The sequence below is a fragment of the Mastigoproctus giganteus genome, chromosome 4 (genome assembly GCF_048544385.1).
Source record: "Mastigoproctus giganteus isolate SK-2022 chromosome 4, ASM4854438v1, whole genome shotgun sequence".
NCBI classification, from domain to species: domain Eukaryota; kingdom Metazoa; phylum Arthropoda; class Arachnida; order Uropygi; family Thelyphonidae; genus Mastigoproctus; species Mastigoproctus giganteus.
This window is the reverse complement of record NC_143578.1, coordinates 199,014,461-199,038,816: the sequence shown is the minus strand read 5'-3', so window position 1 is coordinate 199,038,816 and position 24,356 is coordinate 199,014,461. Positions and strand designations below refer to the sequence as shown.

The 24,356-nt window shown below is 36.0% G+C and overlaps 1 protein-coding gene across 1 annotated transcript in view; it reads left to right on the top strand.

Moving 5' to 3' along the window:
• Aldh-III (Aldehyde dehydrogenase type III) overlaps nt 1-24,356 on the top strand; it is a 260,715-nt gene that overhangs the window by 77,829 nt on the left and 158,530 nt on the right. The window contains 2 exon segments of the mRNA XM_090371122.1: nt 6,047-6,142; nt 19,369-19,590. Of these exon segments, the coding sequence (XP_090227248.1) occupies nt 6,047-6,142; nt 19,369-19,590 (318 nt within the window).

Sequence of the window (24,356 nt, the reverse complement as noted above, 5' to 3'; positions counted from 1 at the left end):
CTCAACCCATTCAAGGCCTTATACCCTTCAGTCAGATCAACTCGCAGGTGCCTACTCTTCAGGCACTGCAATTTGCAGAACTTAAGCCTTCCTTGGTCAGAGCACCTCTTTATTCCCCTAACAATCTTGTTGCCCTTCTTTGTACTCCTTTCAGCAACTCCACATCCTTCCTAAAATGAGGCCTCCAGACCTGTACACAGTACTCTACGTTATACAAGGCCTGACCATTGTCTTGTATAACAGTATAATCATCTTTCTGTCCCTGCTAGCAAAATTCCTATATATCATTGACAAGAGTCCATGACCTGCATTGCTCAGTGAACTTCATATTTGACTGCACTATTACCCCCAAGTCTTTTTCACTTTCCACTTCCCTGAGTGTAGTACCACAGAGTTGGTACTTTTCTCTGTGGTTATCACTACCCATATGCAGTACTTTGCATTTGTCAATGATAAACTTCAGTTGTCATTTCTCAGCCCATTTTCCCAACTTATCTAGATCCAGTTGGAGTAGCATGCTGTCTTTACTGTCATTTACAACCTGCCAACCTTTGTATCATCTGCAGACTTGGATATTAAACCTGATATAACTTCATCAATATCATGGATGCAAAACAACAATGGGCCCATCACTGAACCCCAGCGAACTCCACTATCAACATTTGTCCACGAATATCAGTGTTCATTGATTACCAATCTCTCTGTTGTCTCCCACTTAACAATCCCTTTATCCATTGTAGCAACTTGCCCTTAATGCCATTCCTCTCCAATTTGTACAGTCTTCCATGTGCAACAGTATCAAAAGCTTTTCTGAAATTGAAGTATATGATATCAAAATTATTTTTGACATTCATTTCCTTTGTGACTGCATCATAGTATCCAATCAAATTGGTCAGACAAGACCTCCCTTTAACAAACCCATGCTGTCTTAACTATTACTGCAGTTTTGTCTAGATGATCCTACAATGCTTCTTTAACCAGTAATTCCATTATTTTCCTCGGAGCACAAGTTAAACTAACAGGTCTGTAGTTACTTGTCACCTTTTGAACTCCCTTTGTGAATTGGTGATGCATTTGCACACCTCCAGTCCATTAGGAACTCCCCATGAGTCCAAGGAAGCTCTCATAATTATGCCTAAGGGTTTGCTTACTTCTTTTGCTGCCTCCTTTAATTTAATTATATAGATCCAATTATATTGGATCAATCCAATATAATATAAGAGTAAAGAACTCTGCTGTTTTTCTTTGCATCCTTTGCCAAAGATTTCTCATAATCTGACTTCACCTGCCTAACCTCCTTTGTGACTTGATTACAGACTAGTTTATATTTGCCATAGGCTTCTGTGTCACCTTCCTTGGTCAGAGCACCCCTTTATTCCACCAATCAACTACCCATTGGCTAAAGGCAAATTTATGCACATCTGTTCTACAACTATCTTTCCACAATTTTAAACTGTGCCACTCAGATTCTTAGTCTGAGAAAGAGGAAGAATCCCATCTTACTTTATATGCATCCCATACATTCTTTTTCTCTTCCCGAGCCTCATTATTTCGTGACTGAACTCTTTGAAGTCACAATTATTTTTTATGGTCTCAAACAAGCACAAGTTCAATAGCATAGAACTTAACCCAGGGATCTCCCAACAAAATACAGTAGACCCCATTTTAAAGATATACAGCACAAATTCAACTTTATTACTTTACCAATTAACAAAATTAAATATGTGAAAATCATATTTTCCATTCAGCAAAATAAAAATAAATTTACTCTTTTCATAGCTTAATTAATAAATTTACATAGTTTAATTAATAAAGTTACATAGCTTAATTAGTATGTACTGTAATATGTACATACTAATTGATATTTCTGTTCACTGACTTTTTATTTATTTTTTATTTTTTTGTTTGAAAAATTTGAAACAGTAAAAATGATAAGCAATTAATAACAAAGAACATGGAATGCACAAGTTGAAACAAACACGATATGCACAAGTGAGATATGGAGTAATGAGTTTCTGAAAATTTATTTGTTTGTTATATGATTGACTATTTCATGGAAGGGGAAACACATTTCACCACAATAATGCGAAAACCCACAGAATTTCAGCTATTGATACTATCGCAAATGCAAGAAGATCGAGTTTACTACTCGCTTATAATTGATTACACTAACAGAAAAGACCAATAAACCGGAAACTGCAAATTGCTTTTATTATTTTATTGTCATGATCTCCAGAAATGTGCTTTAGAAAAATACCATGAAGGTGATAACGACTAGCGAGTCAGCAGCAGGGATTCACAAAAAGGAATGGAAATGTTGAAAATTACATCTCATCCCCGACAAAAGCTCAAAAATGCCATGTTTTTGAGATTTCCCGCAATTCTCAAAGCTATGTTAGAGCGAAACCTTGTTGTAGAAGTACCATGTTGTGCGAGGATTTCTGCAATTTATCAATTGTGTTAAGAGCAAAATCGTGTTGTAGGAGTACTGTGTTATATTGGGATTGTCTGTGTTTAACTTCAACAATTTCTCCTCCACTTTGCTCTCAGTTATTACAAAATCATTTAGCTCCCTGTTAGAGTTTAATAAGCTTCTGTCCTCCAGTTCCCTACAGAATTTCTTATGTGTGAATGTAGATGCAAAATTCTTGTTCAGTTTGTCAGCTATCTGAGCAGAATTATCAACAGTCAAACCATCGATATCAAGTGGACCAACTGGATTCATCTCCTTTCTTCTAGAGTTTATATAAGTAAATAAGTCCTTGCTGTTTTTCTTAGCATCCTTTCTAACACTTGCCTAAACTCTTTCTTTGTGACTTGATTTCAGATTAGCTTATATCTACCATAGGCTTCTGTGTCACCTGATGAATTTATGTCCATCCCATGCATTTTTCTTCTCTGCCACGAGTCTCATTAGTTCATCTGACATCCATTTAGGCCTAAACCGTGGGCAGTATTTCTTAATCGGTGTAAAAAGCCTAGTAGCCTCCCAAGTTAATTCCTTGAATGCTTCCCATTTTGAATTTTCTGTTGGTAACAGCATCAGTTGGTCCCTCAAATTGGTCCCCTCTCCCTGTGGTTTAAATATATATTCTCTTATGGTGACTAATTCTGGACTAAAGCATTGCTTGAACAATCACAATATTGGACAGTTGTACTGAACATATTTTTCTTTGAGATGTACACAGCTGTATCAAAAACAGACACTGTAGTAGGTACAGAAACAGCAGTAGTGTATATGCAGTAAAGTTAGGTTTAGAAAGTATCAACATCTTATTCATTCCATAGGCCATAATATAAAGACCCTTTGAGTGTAGTATTTGGCTTAGAAAAGCAATCTGTTACCTTCCAACCCAGTAATGAAGTAAATCCAAACCTGGGTTACCATATTCAGAACAGTAAGCAGACAGTCACCTCCTGTTGTGTTCTAGAACAAGTTGGAATTCCTGGAAATGAGTATTCAGATCAAATTTCATATCTGCAAAAAAATCATGCTTCCTCCTTCTGATCTCACAGACCTCCAAGTGTCTTATACAGATTACAAGTACACAATACAGAGAGCTTACAAAGAATAATGGATACAAACTTGGCAGGCAGAATTAAATAATAAGTTATTAGAAATTAGTTAACAATTGTCATACTGATTTAGTTTAATATTTGTTCTTGCACAATCTGACATTTTTAATTATGAATGAGTCACCTCAACTGCAAAACACAATTAACAGTTAGGAGGATTGGAGAATTTATTAGACAGAATGGGCAAATGAAATGGGTAATTTTTTAAATTAATTAATTTATTTTTTTGTCAATGTTATATAAACTTTGCATCCTTGCACCACTACAAATATTGTGAAGTACATCCTTATTGACTCTGTTCACTCTCTAGTATCCAAACATCTTCCTTACAATCTTTATCAAACCTGCAAGAACCACTGATACTGTCAAGTCTGTAAATGTTGATAAATTGCTCACATTCTTAAAATACATTCAGTTTTATGATCACTTAATATATTTGAATGTAATGTATTGATATAGGTTAACCACTGAAAGAAATGGAGCCTAACAGCCAATTTATGAACAGGTGCAATTTAGTAAGAATAGTTCTTGTGTCCATAAACTTTTATATCAACAATCATTACTAATCATGGGCATGTCTCCGATGAGAAAGGTGAAAGCAGTGAAGGAACTCTATGAATGTCTAGTATGCTGGAAGTGACCATCCAGGTGTAGTGCCCAGACTACATAGGTAGTATGGCCAAGTTTCTGTGACACTTAAGCAATACACATTTTTCTCTCACGTTTCTTCTATCATGCAATTGTTCATTTACATCTAACATTTTCTAATCATTCAGATTTGCATAGCTAGTGAATTATGTCTTTTGAGGGTGCCTCCATAGCCAGGTGGGAAGGAGCAGCAGTGTGTAGCACATGCTTCTTGATTAGACCTGGGTTTGAGCCCGTCACCACCAGATGCGGAAAGGTCAGGGAATGAACACCGCATATCCCCGGAGCAATATGGCCCTAGTTGCTAATGCTCCTAAAAAAAAAAAAAAAAAAAAAAAAACAATAATGTCTTTTGAGATCACAGTTCGTGTCACTATTGAGACCCACATTCAGTCCATTTTGAGGATAGTTTTAATACTTTTCACAAATGGGCTGCTAATAATCCACCAGACTAAACCTGTTGATAGTCTATCAGAATAAACTTATTTGTAGCCTTCATTTTTTTCTAACTGAATCTCAATTATTGGTTTCTGCAGTGACTACTCCTGTAGTTTGTCTAAAATATTTACTCTGTGTAATACTTTCTACTTCAGTATAGTACCTGTGCGTATGTCTGGTCTGATATTTCTTGTTATAGACTTCCCCTGGAGTCTTCTTTGGTTCAAAATCATCTTACTTTAAGGTCAGTTGCTGTTACTTTCCTAACTTGGCAAATCATGTAACTGTTTACGTTATTTTTTGAAATTCTCTTCAGAAAACTTTTCTAATAGTGCAATAAGTTTTCTCTGGTGATTTTAGTATCCACAACTCCAGTTTACTTCAATTTATAGTTGTATGGATCCAACTGGTAAAGGTTCCAAGGCTTTTCTATTAATAATGACCTTGCACAGTTTATTTACATAATATCAGAAATCCTAAACAAACACATCTAATACCCTGTAATATTTAAAATGCCATTTTTGGCATTTTAATAATTCCTCATAACAAAGCTGAGTGGCAGAGAATATTCAACTGGGTGGGGGAAAAAAAAAAAAAAAAAAAAACCCACACACAATCTTTTCTTTTTGTTGTAGTTTTGGAAATACCCTTGACAGCCAAGTCTAAATACCAATACATTGCTATGAATAAAACTTTGACCCAGCATTTCTGACGAGGTGAAAAATCTGCTACATTATCTTTCTTGAAGCAGTCATAGTCGGTTGTAATACAAACAGAAATCCACAGACAGAAAAAATGTTAGATAAGGTAATGTTTAAAAGTGGATACTGTACTGATAAATAATCATATGACTGTATTTTAATAATAATGTTCTTGTTTATGGTCTGGCACGACCACCAAGTCAGTGGAGTTTACAATAAATCAATCAGTACAAATGTTAATCATATTCAGCAGTCACAGGCTTCAACCCCGGTCCACTCAACGAGTGTGTGCTAATGCACTCGTGCTCCTGACCACTTGGCTACTTTTAATATGAAATCTGCAGTTTATCAGTGAAATTTAATTTCTAGTGGACTTTTAAAAACCTCCTGCCTTTTATGCTTGTTTTTTGGGAAGACCTGCATTTTATAAAAAAGCCTTTTTTTTGCCTGTTAAGACTGCCTTCTCCCATTTGCGCCATTGCCTGTTATGACAAAAAAAAAAAAGTTTTTTGCCTGCTTTAGCCAAAAAACCAGCTGTATTTATTTATTTATAATTGCCTGATCTCTGTGTTTTTGAAAGTTAAAAGTTGGCATCTGTTCACATATAATTTATAGTGTGCTAATTACAAAAAAATTTTCTGTCAGTGCATGCCTAAACATTTATGATTTTCTTTATCAAATAGCCCAGGCAAGAAAGTTTACTTCTGGAAGTGGAATTTATTAGAAATGATTTGCGCTGTATGATATATAATATTCACAAATGGGTACAACCAGAAGCTGTAAGTTTTAGATTAATTTCTACATTATAATTTCTATATAATAAACTTAATGAAAAAAAAAATTGAGTTATTCATTCTTTATTCTTGGTTAATATGTCTCTAGCTTATTGATCTCTAAATTACATGTGGACTGTGACACCACATATAATTTAGAAAATAATCATGCTAATTAAAATAATGAATAAAGTGCCCATGATTTCCCTATTTTTTTAAAAAAATATTTAATTTTCAAAATCATATTTTCATTATGATTGTCTTAATATTGTAAGTTTTCCCCCACTTTGTAGCATTGATCATTCTTCCAGTTTTATTTTGTTTTTGTGCTCTCCACTTAGTCTCCACTTAGAGTTTTGTGCTCTCCACTGCAGTTTCCAGTAAATTACTGGAAACTGCAGATAAAGAATTATTTTTTTGAATTTCATGACAGATAAGAAAAGTTATTTTTAATTCACTCTCATTGAAACAGTGAATAAAAGTGAAAGAGTTCATTGAAGTATGGAATCTGTAAAGTCATCCTTTCTTGCCATAAGTAGTGTAGTTTTTTTTATCCTGTTTTTTTTTTTTTTTTAAATAAAACACTAAAATATCAAATAAAGTTTTCATAAATGTATGTGAGATATGATAAAAAAAAAGTTGGGGAACTAAACTTATATTTGGGAAATTATGAAGTTTACTAGCTAAGAGCAGATGAATTTCCTTTGAAATAGTCTTGTGCCACAAAAAAATCTAATCAACCTTTGAAATAGTCTCCCTGATGCTATATGCAATAATATCAATGTTTTTGCAATCCCCGGAAGCATTCCCGATTGGCTTCTTTTGATTTTGCTAATAATTCCTGTGTTGCATACTGAATAATTTCTTTGGTAGTTGCAAATCTGTGAACTTACATGGGGGTTTTAAACTGTAGAGAGAAAAAAAAAATAATAATGATAAAATAGAACTCTTTTGTAGTATTTGTGGTTCTCACCCAGAACAAATTCATAATGAACAGTTCCCTGGGAGTCAAAAAATATGATAAACATGATCTTCACATTTGATTCAGATTACCTTGCCATTTTTGGGCCTTGGAGAAGATGGAATCTTCCATTGAGAGGATTTCACTTTTGTTTCCAGGTCAGTCATATGCCCATGATTTTTCACCAGTAATAATGGAAGAAACAAAATTTGAGTCAGCAGCAGCACATGAATGAAGATCTTAAAATGCAAAATCTTGCCTCTCTCTGTGATTATCAGGTAGGATGTGAAGCACAAAACTGGCTGAAACACATTGCAATCCCAAACTTTACTGAACACATTAGTAAATCAAACTTGATTGATGTGTTCAGTAAGAAATGCCTATTTCATAAGCATCTTCATAAATATTTATACATTGATCACTCCTGATGAGACAACAAACACAAGTGATAGAATTGTTCATTTTGTGAGGCACAAAACTGGCTGAAATGCATCACAATCCCAAATTTTAATTTAAAATTTATTGACATGTTCAGTAAGAAATGCCAATTTCATGAGCATCTTGATGAATATTTATACATCGATCACTCCTGACCAGATCACAGACACAAGTGGTAGAATCGTTCAGCTTTGAAAGAAGCATGGCCAGTGTGATTATCATCCTTAATGAATAAATGGCCCACTTTAAACTTTGAAAACAACTGAAAAGTCTCTAAACAACACAGCATCTTCTTTCGAAGTGTTTTTTTTTTTTTTTTTAATTTCTGGGTTTTTTTCTGTTTATCTTTTCCTTTATTTGAAACAAAATTTGATAAAAATTTTCCACTCATTAAAATTGCTCATTCTGAAATGCAACAAAACAAAATAAAGCACCTAATGAAGGCATGACATTTCAAACTGGCTGCAGGCAGATGGACAGTTTATGCATTACTATGCTTTGACAAGTCAGCAAGCATGTTGTGACAAGTTTCCATTTGTTATGATTCCACAGTTTCATGATACCAAGTCAGTTCAAGGACATACTTTGTGTCTTGAAATTGAATTTCTTGAACATTAATCTGCCAATTTCTTGAACATAATTCTATTTTTTGACAGAATCTCAATAATTGGTTACCTCAGCCACTGCTCATCTCACTTACCATAATTATTTGCTCTATTTCCTTTTGCTTTAAAGGTGGTACTTGTTCATATGTCTGCTTTGATATTCCTTGTTAGAGACTTCCTAATTTAGCATTTCCTCTGGCTTAAAATCTCTTTATTCCATTCTGTCATTTTCTCCCAACTCTACAAATCATTCAGAACTTTTTGACTTCCCTTCTTTGAAATTCTACTTTCTCCAATGTAACTTTCCTATCAGTGAGGTAATTTTCCTTGGTAATGTTCACAACTCTCCAGCTGGCAGTTGTCTAGTTACATGGTCCTAACTAGTTGAGATGTTAAGGCTTTGCCACTTACTAATTAGCATTAGCAGTGGCAAATGATGAAAGAAAGTAAGCTTATACAGCATCAACCAAAAAAAAAGACACTTCCCATTTCACCTATTCATTCCCTCCAATAGGTTGTCTAGTTCTTCCTTGAATTTATTTAAACTATCAACTTCCATGAGAACAGATGGAAGTTTGTTCCAGCAATCAACAACCTGCTGGCTAAAGACAAACTCTGCACATCTGTTTTGCAACTGCCCTTCCTAAATTTTAAATTGTGCCCCCTTGTGTGTTTGGTCTAAGCAAGAAGAAGAATCCCATCAGCACTGAGCTGCTCAGTCCATTCAAAGGCTCAAACACCTTAATCAGATCACCTTGCATTTTCCTAGTTTCCAGACAGCTGCAATTTGCAGAACTGAAGCCTTTTTGGTAAGAGCATCCCCTTTGGGGGTTCTTACCAAGCACAGAGAAGGACAATCTCATTGCTCTTCTTTGTACTTGTTCCAGTAACTTCTTAAAATGAGGCCTATAGGCCTGTATGCAGTACTCAAGATGTAGCCTGACCATTGCCTTATAAAATGAGATAATCACATTGTTATTCCTGCTAGCAAAATTTCTGCATATCATTGACAATTCGCATTATGTATTATTCTGGACAGTATATGTATACAAATTTCTTTGAAATTTTCCAGTAAGTACTGCCTTCTTGTATCTGTTTTTAAGTAATTGTAGTCACAATTTGTAATGGATGGTAGTATGAATATACGAGGACCGGTATGAAATTAATGCCTCCTAAATTTTTGCTTTCAAATATAGCACCATAGATCATTTCGTATGTCACTAGAAGTCTCTAGTGACATGTAAAATGATCACTATACTTAGTGGCCTTGTGATTGGTCTCATGAGTGCAGCACACGGATAGTTCAGAATGGTGGATGTTACAGATATATATATCTATATCAAGCAAACAGCGGTGAATGAATTTCTTCACAGTCACAGGTGACGAAACCTGGGTCCACCATTATGGCCCTGAAATGAAGACAGTCGATGGAGTGGCACCATCAAAATTCACCATGCAAGAAGAAGTTCAAAAAACAGCCTTCTGTTTGTAAAGTCATGGCAACAGTGTTTTGGGACAAAGATGGGGTCTTGCTTGTGGACTTCTTGGAGTGCAGCACCACAATTAACTCAGATCAATATGTGGAAATTAGCATTAGTAGAGGCATTTGATGCAAGAAAGCAAGCTTATGCAGCATCAGCCAAAAAAAAAAAAAAAAAACCCACTTCCACTTCACCCCTCTGTTCGTTCAAAATACCTGTCCAGCTGAGCCTTAAACTCATTTAGGCTATCAACCTCCACTACAAGGGATGGAAGTCTGTTCCACCAACCAACCACCCGCTGGCTAAAGGCAAATTTCCGCACGTCTATCCTACATCTGTCTTTCCTCAATTTGAATTTATGCCCTCTCAGGTGATTTTTCTGAGCTAGAGGAAGAATCCCATCAGCATTAAGCATGCTTAAACGATTCAAGGCTTTATACACCTCTATCAGATCACCTCGCTGGTGCCTAGTCTCCAGACACTGTAATTTGCAAAACTTAAGCCTTTCTTCGTAGGAGCACCCCTTTGTTCCATTCACTAATCTTATTGCCCTTCTCTGTACTCGTTCCAACAGTTTTACATCTTTCTTAAAATGAGGCCTCCAGACCTGTATACAGTACTCTAGGTGTGGCCTGACCATTGCCTTATACAAGGGAATAATCACCTCCTTATCCCTGCTGGAAAAATTCCTGTATATCATTGACAATACTCCATGAGCTACTCTTGCAGCCCGTCTGCACTGCTCAGAGAACTTCATATCTGCCTGCACAACCATCCCCAAGTCCCTTTCATTCTCTACCACTGTCAGTGTAGTACCACAGAGTTGATACGTTGCTCTGGGGTTGCTGTTTCCCATGTGTAGTACTTTACATTTGTCAATGTTAAACTTCATTTGCCACCTCTCAGCCCATCTGCTCAACCTTTCCAGATCCTGTTGCAGCAGCATAGTGTCAGTAGTGTCCTTGACAACCCTGCCAACCTTTGTATCGTCTGCAAACTTGGACATTAAGCTTGATATACCATCATCAATATCATTTATAAATACAGAAAACAATAATGGACCCAACACTGAGCCCTGAGGGACTCCACTAATAACATTAGTCCACGATGAGCAGTGTCCATTGATTACCACTCTGTCTTCTCCCCCTCAACCACCCCTTTATCCATAGCAGCAATTTGCCTCCAATGTCACACTGCTCCAATTTGTGTAGCAGTCTTCTATGTGCAACAGTATCAAAAGCCTCTCTAAGATCCAAGTATATAATATCAAAGCTATTCCCTGCATCCAGTTCTTTTGTGACTGCATCATAGTATCCAATCAAAGTGGTCAGGCAAGACTTCCCCTTAACAAAACCATGCAATTTTTCTGGAACAGAAGTTAAGCTCACAGGGTCTATAATTACTTGTGTCAGCCTTTGATCCTCCTTTGTGAATTGGGGTCACATTTGCACATTTCCAGTCTATGGGTACCTCCCCTGAGTCCAAGGAAGCTCTCATAATTATGGCTAAGGGTTTGCTTACTTCCTTTGCTGTCTCCTTTAATATAACTGGATAGATCCCATCCACCCCGGGTGCCTTTCTTGTGTTTATCTTCAACAGTTTCTCCTCCACTTTGCTCCCAGTTATTTCAAGATTCTGTAGCTTACTGCTAGAGTTGAATACACCTCTGGCATTCCCCTTGCTGAATAACTCCTCATGTGTGAATGTCGATGCAAAATATTCATTTAGTTTGTTAGCTATCTGAGCAGGATCAGCAACAGTTGACCCATCAATATCAAGTGGACCAATCTGATTCATCCCCTTCCTTCTAGAGTTTACATAAGTAAAGAACTCTTTGCTGTTTTTCTTTGCATCCCTTGCCAAGGATTTCTCGTAATCTGCCTTCTCCTGCCTAACCTCCTTTGTAACTTGGTTGCATATCAACTTTCTATCATAGGCTTCTGTGTCATGTGTTAATTTGTAAGTATCCTATGCATTTTTCTTCTCTGCCATATGCCTCATTAGTTCATCTGACATCCATTTTGGCCTAAACCTTGAACAATATTTCTTAGTTGGTATGTAAAGCCTAGTAGCTTCCAAGATAAGTTCTTTGAATGCTTCCCATTTTGAATTTGCTGTTGGTAATATCATCAGTTGGTCCCACTGTATAGAATTTAAATACTGTCTCAGTCCATCGTAGTCGCCTTTACGGAAGCAATAACCCTTCCCTTTACCCCTAATGGTAGTTACCTCTTTGAGTAAATCCCACTTCAGCACACTGTGATCACTGCCACCTAGTGGTTCATTTATCTGCAGATTCTTAATGCATGAAGAATCACTGCTGATAATCAAATCAAGAGTATTACTCCCTCTAGTTGCCTCCCGAACATGCTGATGTAGAAAACAATCATCCAATAAATCCACAAAAGCCCTGCTAGTGTGTGAGTGACCAGCCCCCAAATTCCAGTCAATATCTGGGAAATTAAAATCTCCCATTATAAGACTCTCTGATTTACTGGCCCACTCTATTTCCCTGTACAGTTTCTTATTATACTCATCAGAGTCACTAGGCCTATAGCACACTCCTACTCTCAATTTTGATCTCCCAATGCTTATGTCACACCAAACTGACTCAACACTGCACTGTCCAGCAATGTCGACTGGCTTCACTTCCTTGGTTTTTATGTGTTTCTTAACTAATTGCATAACCCCTCCCCCCTTCCTATCCTGTCTATCCTTTCTGTAGAATTTGTACTCCCCAAATTGCAGTTCTGCATCCCTTATATCTGTGTGACACCACGACTCTGATATCCCAACAATATCTGCCTTTGATGTTTTGAGCAATACCTCAAATTCATCAAATTTATTTACTAAACTCCTAGCATTGGTGTACACGCAAGTATACCTGCACCCGTTTCTGTTCTTAGCTACCCTAACACAACCCATGTGTTTACTTGTACCGCAATGGCTCCCAGCAGTCTCTGAAATACCATGCATCTTGTTTTTCAGGCTTCTGCTCATTCTAATAGAAGCAGTGCAAGAATCTCTTTCACCTCTGCCAGTGGCTACTGTCAATCTATTGGTCTTTGTCTCCCCCCAAGCTAGCAGTTTTCCGACCCACCTAACACTGCCTCGATAGCATCAGCAAATATTCTTGCACCCTTTCTATTTAAGTGTATCCCATCCCTGTAGAAGCAATCTCTCCTGTTAACAAGTACAGTCCAGGCTGAAAAAAATTCTACCCCTTGAGCCTTGCACAATCTTTCCAGGGCCGAATTGATCGACAAGGCTCTCATGTTGAAATGTTGAAAACCTGCATCTGTAGAGTTCAACTGGACAAAAACCTTAACGAGGTTCTTCTCCTCCACGGCAAAGCATGACCCCACAGTAGTCTGCACACTATGGAGGCCATTGCAAAAGTGGGTTGTACTGTTCTACCTCATCCTTCTCATAGCCCAGATCTTGTACCTTCCGACTATCACCTCTCTGGCCTGCTGAAGGATGCACACCATGGAATCCATTTTGCAGACAACAACCAGCTCAGTATAGTGTTCGCGAAGCTGCTTTTACATGATTGAAATAGTGTCTGAATCAGAGATGGTGGAAGTGCATAGAAAATGATGGTGACTTTGTGGAAAAATAAGTGTTTATTAATGTTTGAGGATTAATTGATGTAAAAGGTAGAGTTGTAGGAATTAAAGTTTCAGAGGAAAATAATGGGAGGCATTTCTTTCGTACTGCTCCTCGTGTTTTTTAAAATGTTTGTCCAGTCTGCATGTTTGGCCAAAAATGAGTGTGTTGAAATTTTTGTGTTGAGTTTCACTGAAAGGAAAATAAGAGTTTAAAATAAAAACCTTCAAGCGTGTTGAAAAATTTGCATATCATTAATAAGTGTTACTTGACATTGGGGTGAACAGTTGAAAGTTGTAATTATTTCAGTTCACATGTAGATGTACCCAGTGATTTTGTTGTGCATGCACCTCACTTCTCTTGATTGTTAAAAAAGATTGTACCCAAGTTTCCCCCCCCCCCCTCCAATACAGATATTTCTATTAATGGAGATTAATGCACACAAATTTAAAAGATGTTTTGGATTTTTCAAACTGAATACAGTGGATGCCACTTATTGTGATCACCTAATTGATAACAACCAATTCGTAACAATAATCAAAGAAACAAGAATGCAGCTGTTCAGCATTGTTTATTGATGCAGAGTGTGGAAGTGTGTACTTGAAAAATTGGAAGTGTACAGAAAGAAAACATGAAAATTAAGCAGTAATTTGACTGTCCACTATTCATTGAGAATCTTCAATAAAATTTGATGATGATTATGTTAAAAACACTGAATTCTAAATGGAAAGTCTTGAAGGAATTAATCTTGGAAGCTACTAGGCTTTTCGTACCAACTAAGAAATACTGTTCAAGATTTAGACCTAAATGGATGTCAGATGAACGATGAGGCTCGTGGCAGAGAAGAAAAATGCTTAGGATTCATATAAATTATCAGGTGACACAGAAGCCTATGGCAGATATCAGCTAGTCTGTAATCAAGTTACAGAGGAGGTTAGGCAAGTGAAGGTTGATTACAAGAAATCGTTGGCAAAGGATGCAAAGAAAAATAACAGACTTCTTTACTTAGGTAAACTCTAGAAGGAAGGAGATGAATCAGATTAGTCCACTTGATGTTGGTGGTTCGACTGTTGATGATCCTGCTCAGATAGCTTACAAACTGAAGGAGTATTTTGCATCTACATTCACACATGAGGAATTCTGTAAGGAAGGGGAGGATAGTAGTTTACTGAACTCTTAACAGGGAGCTAAATGATTTTGTAATAAGGGAGAGCAAAGTTGGAGGAGAAATTGTTCAAGTTAAGCATAAAAAAAGGCACCTGGGACAGATGGAATCTATCCAGTTATATTGAAGGAGGCAGCGAGGGAAGTAAGCAAATCCTTAGCCATAATTATGAGATCATCCTTAGATTTAGGAGAGGTCTCCATGGACTGGAGATGTGCAAATGTATCCCCAATTCACAAAGGGGATTCAAAGGGTGATACAAATAATTATAGACCTGTTAGTTTAACTTCTGTTCTGGGGAAAATAATGGAGTCACTGGTTATATAGAAGAGATACAGGATCACCTAGACAGGACTGCAGTAATAGTTTAAACAAGCATACTTTGTTAAGGGGTAGTCTTGTCTGACCAATTTGATTAGATACTACGGTGTGGTCACAAAGGAACTGGATGCAAAAAATAATTTTGATATCATATACTTGGATTTCAGAAAAGCTTTTGATACTGTTGCATACAGAAGACTTTGTACAAATTGGAGCAGTATGGCATTAAGGGCAAGTTGCTGCAATGGATAAAGGGATGGTTGAGTGGGAGACGGCGGAGAGTGGTAATAAATGGACACTGCTCTACGTGGACAAATGTTATTAATGGAGTTTCCCAGGGTTCGGTGTTGGGCCCATTGTTGTTTTTTTTATTTATCCATGATATCGATGAAGGTATATCAGGGTTAATGTCCAAGTTTGCAGATAATAAAGGTTGGCAGGGTTGTTAATGATGGTAAAAACAGTATGCTACTGCAACAGGATCCAAAAAAGTTAGGTAGATGGGCTGAAAGTTGCAACTAAAGTTTAACATTGACAAATGCAAAGTACTGCATATGGGTAGCAGTAGCACAAGAGAAATGTACGAACTGTGTGGTACTACACTCAGACAAGTGGAGAATGAAAAGACCTTGTAATTGTGCAGTCAGATATGATGAGCAGTGCAGACTGGCTGCTAGAGCAGTTCATTTATTTTGTCAATGATATATAGGAATTTTGCTAGCAGAGACAAGCAGGTGATTATCCCTTTGCAATGGTCAGGCCACACCCTGAGTATTGCGTATGGGTCTGGAGGACTCATTTTAGGAAGGATGTAGTGTTGCTAAATGAGTACAGAGAAGGGCAACAAGATTGGTGAGAGGACAAAGGGGTGCACTTAACAAGAGAGGCTTAAGTTCTGCAAGTTGCAGAGTCTGGAGACTAGGCACCTGCAAGGTGATCTGATTGAGGTGTATAAGGCCTTGAATGGTTTGAGCAGGCTCAATGCTGATGGGATATTTCAGCTTGCTCAGATTACGAATCTGAGGTGGCATAGATTTGAATTGAGGAAAGACAGTTATAGAATAGATGTGTGGAATTTTGTGTTTAGGTCAGCGGGTTGTTAATTGCTGTCTGTTGTTGTGGAAGTTGATAGCTTAAATAAATTTAAGGCTGAACTAGACAAAAATTTGGAGTGACCAGATGGGTGAAATGGGAAGTTTTTTTTGTTTTTTTTTGGGCTGATGCTGTATAAGCTTGATTTCTTGCTAATGGTAAAAAATAAACTCTAATAATGTTTCTGGAAATTCATAGAAACCATTAAAAACAAATAAAGAAAATGTTAAAATCAAGATTTAGAAAAGTATTAATTCCCTACTGTAAAAACAGATTGTAGGAGTACTGATGCACTACTTTTTTTGCAGAATGACAGCTCCAACAACCATGCAAACTGTATGAAGCAGCAAGTGTAAATGCATAAGATGCTGAAGCTCAAAAACAAATCACTTGTTCTCCACATTTATAAACCACAATAAGACAAAAAAGTGATTGCATAAACTGAAGCAGTGATTTCAATAAGCATCGTTTTTTTCAGGTATTAGTGTATGTCTGTTGGGACTTACATTACATGAATGATAATGTTATCCATGATCCCAATAAGTGGTTTACTCTGTATTGGTAATAATTTTCAAGTTTTGTTATAACAAAATCTTGTTAATTGAACTGTTACTAAGTGAGGAATACCAATATAATATTGGTAGTAAACTCCTGAATTTCTGTTCCTAGATATAGAACCTTACATTTAGAAGCATTAAACCTGTAAAACTTTAGCAACTTTCCTTTTTTAGTATCATTTTAGAAAATATTTAACTCCTGAAGAATATGCTTAATCTTATTAGAAGACCAGATACAATGGCGGAAAAAAAAAAGTATACTTGTGAATTTTGCAAATGTGTTTTGTGCTGCATTGTGGGTTGCAGAAATGTTTGAAATGCATTTGTTAGATGAGATATATATCTCTGAATGAAATCCAATAAAAAGACTTCACCTAATATACCTAATTGCCATAAATATCTTCCCAAAGGGTAAAATGTGTAATTAATGGAAATATGAGAAATCATGCAAATGGAAATCATGACAACCAAACATACATTTTATTGCATTTACGTATACAAACAGAAATGACAAGTTAATGTAATAGTATTATGTACTGTAAACCAGCAAAATAAGTCCTTTTGTTGTTCCTCCCCGAGCTGCAATTACAGCCTTGCAACGATCTGGCATAGAGTTAATCAACTTCTGGATATATGGTTGTCCAATTTCGTGATGCCACTCCTTTACAATGCTCCCCTGCAGCTGAATCTTACTTGTTGGCTTCTTCTGAGCAATTTTATACGATATTATGTACTAGCAATTTTCAGTAGGGTTCAGATCTGGACTGTTGTCTGGCCAGTCCAGTCCAACACTTTACAGTTGGTGTTATGCAGGCAGGATGGTATGCCTCCGATTTTCATCTTCTGATGTATCGCTTCCTGTCTGAGCCATGCAGGTTGAATTTTGATTTGTCAGAAAAGATGACTGTGTCCCATTGCTCTTTTGTCCATGAAATATTCGTTTTAGCCCAAGCAAGTCTCTTCTTCCTCATTTGTTGGTCAACAAAGGCTTCACTTGGGTTTATAGGCATGCAGACCACATTCCGAAAGCCATATTTGGATAGTTTGTGCACTTGTTTCAACACCAGAGGCCATCTCAAAGTCCAATTTTAGATCAGGAGCACTAGCATGCCGATTACGAAGGCATAGCCGTTTCAAATATCATTCTTTGGAAGGGCGTAGTCACTCTCTTACAGCCTGATACAGGTCTTCTTTTCACATCACTGATTTCACGCTTTAATTTCAGCACCTGGGATACTGTTGACTGGTGGCAGCCTATTTTATCAGCGATAGCATGCATAGAAAGCTCTTCCTGAGACAGCAACAGCTACACCACTTTTTTTTTCCTTGGTGTCAACTGAACATATGGAGCCATGCTTACACCTCCGCAAAACAGAATGCTAATGAACGTGTATACCCTTCCAATGCCGTATTTATAGAAATCGTTGATGCAATACCTTGCAATTACTCTTTGATGCAATAGAAGTATTATCTGATGCAATACCTTTGTTTTGCGACAAACAAAATGACTGTAATCAAACAGTATCTTATACGTTTTACTACAAATGTTACTTTTTTGAAGGTGATGCAGTTTTTTTTTTTTTTTTTTCCCTCCACTGTATATGGTCACATTTTCAGCTTTATCCTAATATATTTGGTTGAGCAATAAATTCCCGTTGTTGTGCTTTCTAAAGGGCTAGCACTAAAGAGCACTAAAAGAGGGAAAGTCTTATATGTGAGACCCCTTTTTTTGGAGACTTTCATGCCTTTTTTTTTTAATGCTATTAAAAAGAATAAAAAAGTTTTTTAAATATTTCATTAAATAAAACTAAACATGTCTTGAGTTAAATGAAACGAAACATCTAAACACATCATGATAAATTTAGTATTAACATAATAATAATGTTGTCATTAATGAAATTTGTTGATGGCATGTTGAACGCACACACACACACACACCCTGAGGATTGATTACTTTTATCAGCAGAGAGGTGCCTCCGTAGCCAGGTGGGAAGGAGCAGCAGTGCATAGCACACGCTTCTTGATTTGACTGGGGTCGGACCTGTCACCACCAAATACAGAGGATGCGGAAAGGTCAGGGAATGACTACTGCATATTCCTGGGGCAATATGGCCTTAGTTGCTAATGCTCCTAAAAACCAAATAACTTTTATCAGCAAAGAAAGCAGACAAAAAGTGTTGAATTAAAATAAAAATATTAAATATGAGAGGACAGCATTTGAATACAATGGTAAATGGCTAGAGTTGAGTTCTGAAGAGTGGTCTTTCAGCCTTCAAAACTTGAAGTTAAATATGAAATTAAAAAAAAAAAGCCACTTGCCCCAGAAATGATTTTAATGAAGTAAACAAATTGCACCACAAATGAATTCTGAAAGAATTTAGTCTGTCATACATTTCCCAAAACCGGAAGTCAAAAGGATATAAGGTTACATCCTTCTTGGGACCTTAAAAGAAAGTGATATAAGCAGGGAGTGTTTTAAACAGGAGTGCCTATGAACATTATAAAATGCATGTGACTTCATATTTACATGCAGCTTTTCTTCTGGCCTCTTGGTCTTTTGACCATGGGTCCAAAAGAAAAGAGAACATTGAAAGTGGGAGAACACTCTAAAACTATTATAAAAAGGGAGAATATTATAAAAGAACTATATTGCAGGAGTGTTATAGTGGGGGTTTATTGTATATGAGTCAACATTTAAGCTTTGACATTTAAGATTTAAGCTGTTAGTGATTATCTGATTTTTTTTTAAACTTCTTGTAACTGAGAGTACTACAGCAAAGAATTTCATCTAACCGAAATCTTCTGCATGTGCATCAGAAAGCAGTATAGTAGTACATTTGTAGGCTCACAGCCAGTGATTGAGAAACTCCAGCTTAGGCAATACTCTACATTGATTTACTTTAATAAAATTTCCTTTATTCTAACTTGTCTTATTATTGTTATTTTTTTAATATTGTAAACAGTTCAGTATTAAATTCACTTTCATTTTCATCATTATTGTAGGCAGAGAAGAACATGGTTCTGTTATTTGATGATGTTTTTGTCCAGAGTGATCCATATGGTGTAGTTCTCGTTATGGGAGCTTGGAATTATCCTTTTCAACTTAGCCTTTCTCCTATGGTTGGTGCCATCGCAGCAGGGAACTGTGTTATTATGAAACCTTCTGAACTAGCTCCAAATACTAGTGAACTTCTGAAAGAACTGATTCCAAAATACTTAGATACGGTAAGCATTACTTTTTCATATGTTATTAATTTTTTTGTGTTGCAACAAAATTGATTATGAAACATGCCTTTGAGGTATATTTTTTGTTAAAAGTGAAAGAGAAAAATTTTTACATAATACATTATATTATGTAAAATTTTTTAATTTTTTATGTGATTTCATGAACTCTTCATGGACTAATGTGATGAGTAGGATACTACAGGGGTTGTTGTTGGGCCCTTAACTCTGTTTGCTCATTTTAGGGAGAATACAAGTCTGTTGGCAAAGGTGCAGAGAAAAGGAATAAGATTGGTTGTGGTACAGAAGGATATATTTATCGAGAAAGATTGAAGTTCTGTGAATTACAGCCTCTTTAAAACATGCATCTGTGTGACGATCTAATTGGAGTGTATAAAGGTTAAGTAAACGAAATGCTGATGGCATCTTTACTCATTCTCAATGATGTGTGTGTATGCATGCACACTTGCTTGCTGCACGTGCGCACATGTTTAACTGAAAGAATATAGGTATAGAATAGATATGTGGAAATTTGCATTCAGCCAAAGAGTAATTGATGTTAGAATATATTTTCATGTAGTGTTGTTTAGGTGAGTAGTTTAAATAGATTTGGACATATTATTAAAAAGAATGGGCAGATAAAGTGGGATTTTTATAATTTATTTTATTATTTTTTTATTAATATACATTTGGGTATTGGTCATAAAATAGAAGTAACAAGAAATAATTTTGAGTAAGTTCTAAAACCTTCACATTCTGCTGGCGAATAGATTCATCCGAATATAATTTCTTTGATGTGCAGATACTGGGATTTTCAGTTTTATTTTATTTGAAAAGTTCTAGTGCAGAAAACATAACCATAGTGCAGTAGGGACATAGATTCTAACTTTTGGTATGTGGGATACACAAAATTGAACATTTATTTTCAGCGATCTTATACATATTTTTACAAATGAATCTTTTTGTAAAACCACCACTCTTTTTGTTGAATTGTAAAATTCAATAATGTCAGGTTTGTTTCCTTGTTGACAGAGGCCTCATGTGCAGTGGATAGAAGAATCACTATTTTATTTTATTTTAATTTATGACAGTAGAGTACCTTGTAAAACATACACATTTAAACTATTAAAAAATAAAATTTCAAAAATTTTAACAAATATTTTCACATTGAAAACATGCTTCCTCCTGATGTTAGAGACACATCACTCTTTTACATCAGCAAAAATATCTGGTAAAAATACATTTTTACCAAAAATAAAATACATCAGTAAAAATTTCCTCCCCCCCCTTGTTTCTATAGTAGTTGAACCTTCATCTATCACATTTTCACCTAGAATTTCAGTAATTGTGATCTTGAGTGGGCGAAGTGTCAGCATTCTTAGGGGCTTCCTTAGCCAAGGTTTCATGAGTTTGAAACTTGTTGTTTTGGTAAAGTCTGCTGTCCATTTTATTTCTGAATACGTGACAGTATATTACATTTACAAGTGTTATGTTTATCATTCCATAAAAAATGTTCAGGAGCCATCAGTGAATTTTTCGGCTGGAACTCATGCTGTTGCATATTTGACCCAATGTGCCCACTACTCTTTTTGTTGAATTGTAAAATTCAATAATGTCAGGTTTGAATCACTATTTTATTTTGTTTTGATTTATATGACAGTAGAGTTTCTCTTTATTCAAAGAGAATAAAGATGCACCCAATTGTTGATTTGTTCGAGAAATTAATTAGTGATTTCCCACTAATTTTTTGCAGTGTTCCCAAAATCAGTGACTGTTTCAGTACGTCTGTGAGGGGGCACAGATATAAACCAATTGTCCATGGTTACACCTGTTTGAGCCATGTATGATCTTTGTTAACTCTTTTACAAAATAATCAGTTAATGGGAGGTCTTTAGGGTCGGTATGCTTTCCGAAATACAGCATACCGTCAATCATATATTTTGTTTTTGCACCACATAGCATCACAATTTTTATACCGCACTTAGCAGGTTTATTTGGTATGTACATTATGAATCGGCATCTGCCTCTAAATGAAAGTAATTGCTCATCTATTGTAACAAATGATCCAAGTTTATATGCTTCTGTACAACAAGAAATAAATAAATTCTACATTTCTTGAAATGGTGTTAAATTACAATTTTTTTTTTTTTTTTTTTTTTTTCCAGCATGGGTTTTTTTGTCATCTTACCTTACCTTACAGTTGTATCCAATGGAAAAGATACAACACTAATTTTCTATTAGTAAACATGCTGTTCACTCCTTGAGATTAAATGCTATATCATGAATGCTAACGTCTGGTCTATGACACTACTGAGGAGCAAAAATTTCCAGAAGGGACACACATTTACACAAACAACTATTACTACACTGCTTTATTTGCTCTCAACAGAAAGTACACACAGGCAAATGCCAAGACATTTATTTGTAAGTGAACAAATTGCAGGAATGTCAATTAACCAGGCTGTGAATTTCTGTCTATTGACCAAGCTGTGAATTTCTGTCTATTGACCCCAAACATGGAAACCTGCTGCCACTCCTTACAGTTGTTTTGGACTGATTAGATCCTCCTCTTCAGTGAAGAAATTAGGTGAAATAAAAAAAGACCAGATGAATAGATATTCTAACACATCCTCCTTATAAATACTCTACAACCATTTCTAACTGTGGTGAACCATAAACCACACCATAGATAATTGCAAAGGGGTTGAACCAAATTAATCAAATCTGAATAACTAAAGAAGACTTCAGCAGTTCACGAAGTTTAAAGAGGATTGCTTGTCTGGAATTCTTGATTTCTTCTTTTGGAAATGTGAAAATTTCAGCCAGGTTTTTCCTGAATGAAATTCTCTGGTTTTTCTCACTGACAGTGACATCATCACAGAGACTGATTTCTAAGAATGTCAGGATCATATGATGCTGTTCATAGAAAACAGTATGAAAGGTGGGCTTCAGGGAATTGGTACTTGCATCACGAAAACACCCCTGTACACTTGCTGCTTTCCATTCCAGAATTTCTTGTGAAGCATTCCATTATTGTAGTTCCTCATTTACCATACCCTCTGGATTTAGCTTCTGTGATATATTTTTGTTTTCTAAAATTAAAACCCTCCTTGAAAGAGCACAGACTTGTGATGACTGAGGAAATTATTCATAATGTGGCACAGTAGCTGTTAACAATTCCAAAAGGAGCCTCTGAAGAATGTTTCCAGAAATTGTGAATTCTGGAATTGTTGTATATGGTGTCAAGGAGGCTGCTTCAGAGGAGATCAGTCTGAACAGGTGATAACCTTCATCATTTTCCCAAATATTAATTCAGTCTCCAAACATTTTGATCACACCTCATCTGTAATGTATTATGTCATATGTGACCTTGTAATACTTCAAGGTGAGATTTCCTGTTTAAGGTGATTTTTGTACCCTGGCCTTTAGAAGTTTATAATATTACTAAGTAGAAATATTTTTAATCACTTTCAATTTTTTCTGGTCACTTATACCATATGGACTGTAAAAATGAAAGACAATATATATATAATAATATTATATATAATATATAATAATAATTATTGACCATCACTTTTGAAACACCCTGTGTGTGTGTTTGGGATCCACCACTGACTTGTTTGTTTAGGTTAGGTTATGCTCATTCTCTCCTTTTCCCCTCTCTCAATGCTCTGAGACGTAGCAGGCATACTAGTACTTGTCAAAGGATAGTCAACGTGGAAAGAGGTTACATCAATGAAGAGTATGCGGACATGCATTTCATGTACGGTAAAGCCAATGCCAGTGCCTTGAGGCTGCACATTTGTACCAAGAAGCATTTCCCCACCAAAGGCAGCCCAACAGACACACATTCATCATATACATCAATGCCTTAGAGAACATGGGTGCTTCGCACATGGAGTACGAGCAGGTAGGCCCAGAAGCATAACACCTGGTGTTGAGGAAAGAGCATTAGAAAGAATATTATTATTTATTAAATCCAAATACACTACAGATACATTCTCAATTACTCAGTTTCTTAATTCTGAACAGTGGATAAATATTACAATACATTCTGATACATCTAAAAACATAGAGTTTAAAATACTAAATTTATGAAGGTACAAAGTGTAATTGGATTATAATACGGCCCCCAGGGTTCCCCCTATTCGGCACTCTAGCTTCTAAAGTCACTTAAATGCACTTAGGAAGATTACAAATTTCTTGTACTCTCAGATTTAACAAAAAAGAAAGGAAGAGAGAAGGAGAAAAGAAGTTAGTAAGCAAAAAGGAAAGGGGGATAAAGAGAAAGCCCTAGAGGAAAGGAAGGATTAAAGAGATATAGTATAGTGAAATCAATAAATATCTATACAGTATATACGGAGCATGTGAACACCAAACCAGGACTTGTCCAACACCAATATACAAAACATATTCATGTTTATACAATTATTTACACCCAAAATTCTATTAAAAACATCAAATAGCCAGAGTTAACATTATGTTCATTTTATCTGAAAACCATTTTGCATCAGATTTTAATGAGCCAAAAAGAGGCATTTCCTAACAGTAAACTAAATATCAAAAACCCAGCAGCATTTGAAAATAATGACCATACATAGTTACCATAAACATAGCAAAATTCAAAGTTTAATTTATAATTAAGAAAACTAGTCAAAATACTTTTTGGTCAAATGAATTGTTATTTTACATAACCAGTCTCAGAATGTAGGTGCCAGTAAACATAATTAGTTCCACAGCCAATCACTTTCTGAGCACAAACTACAAAC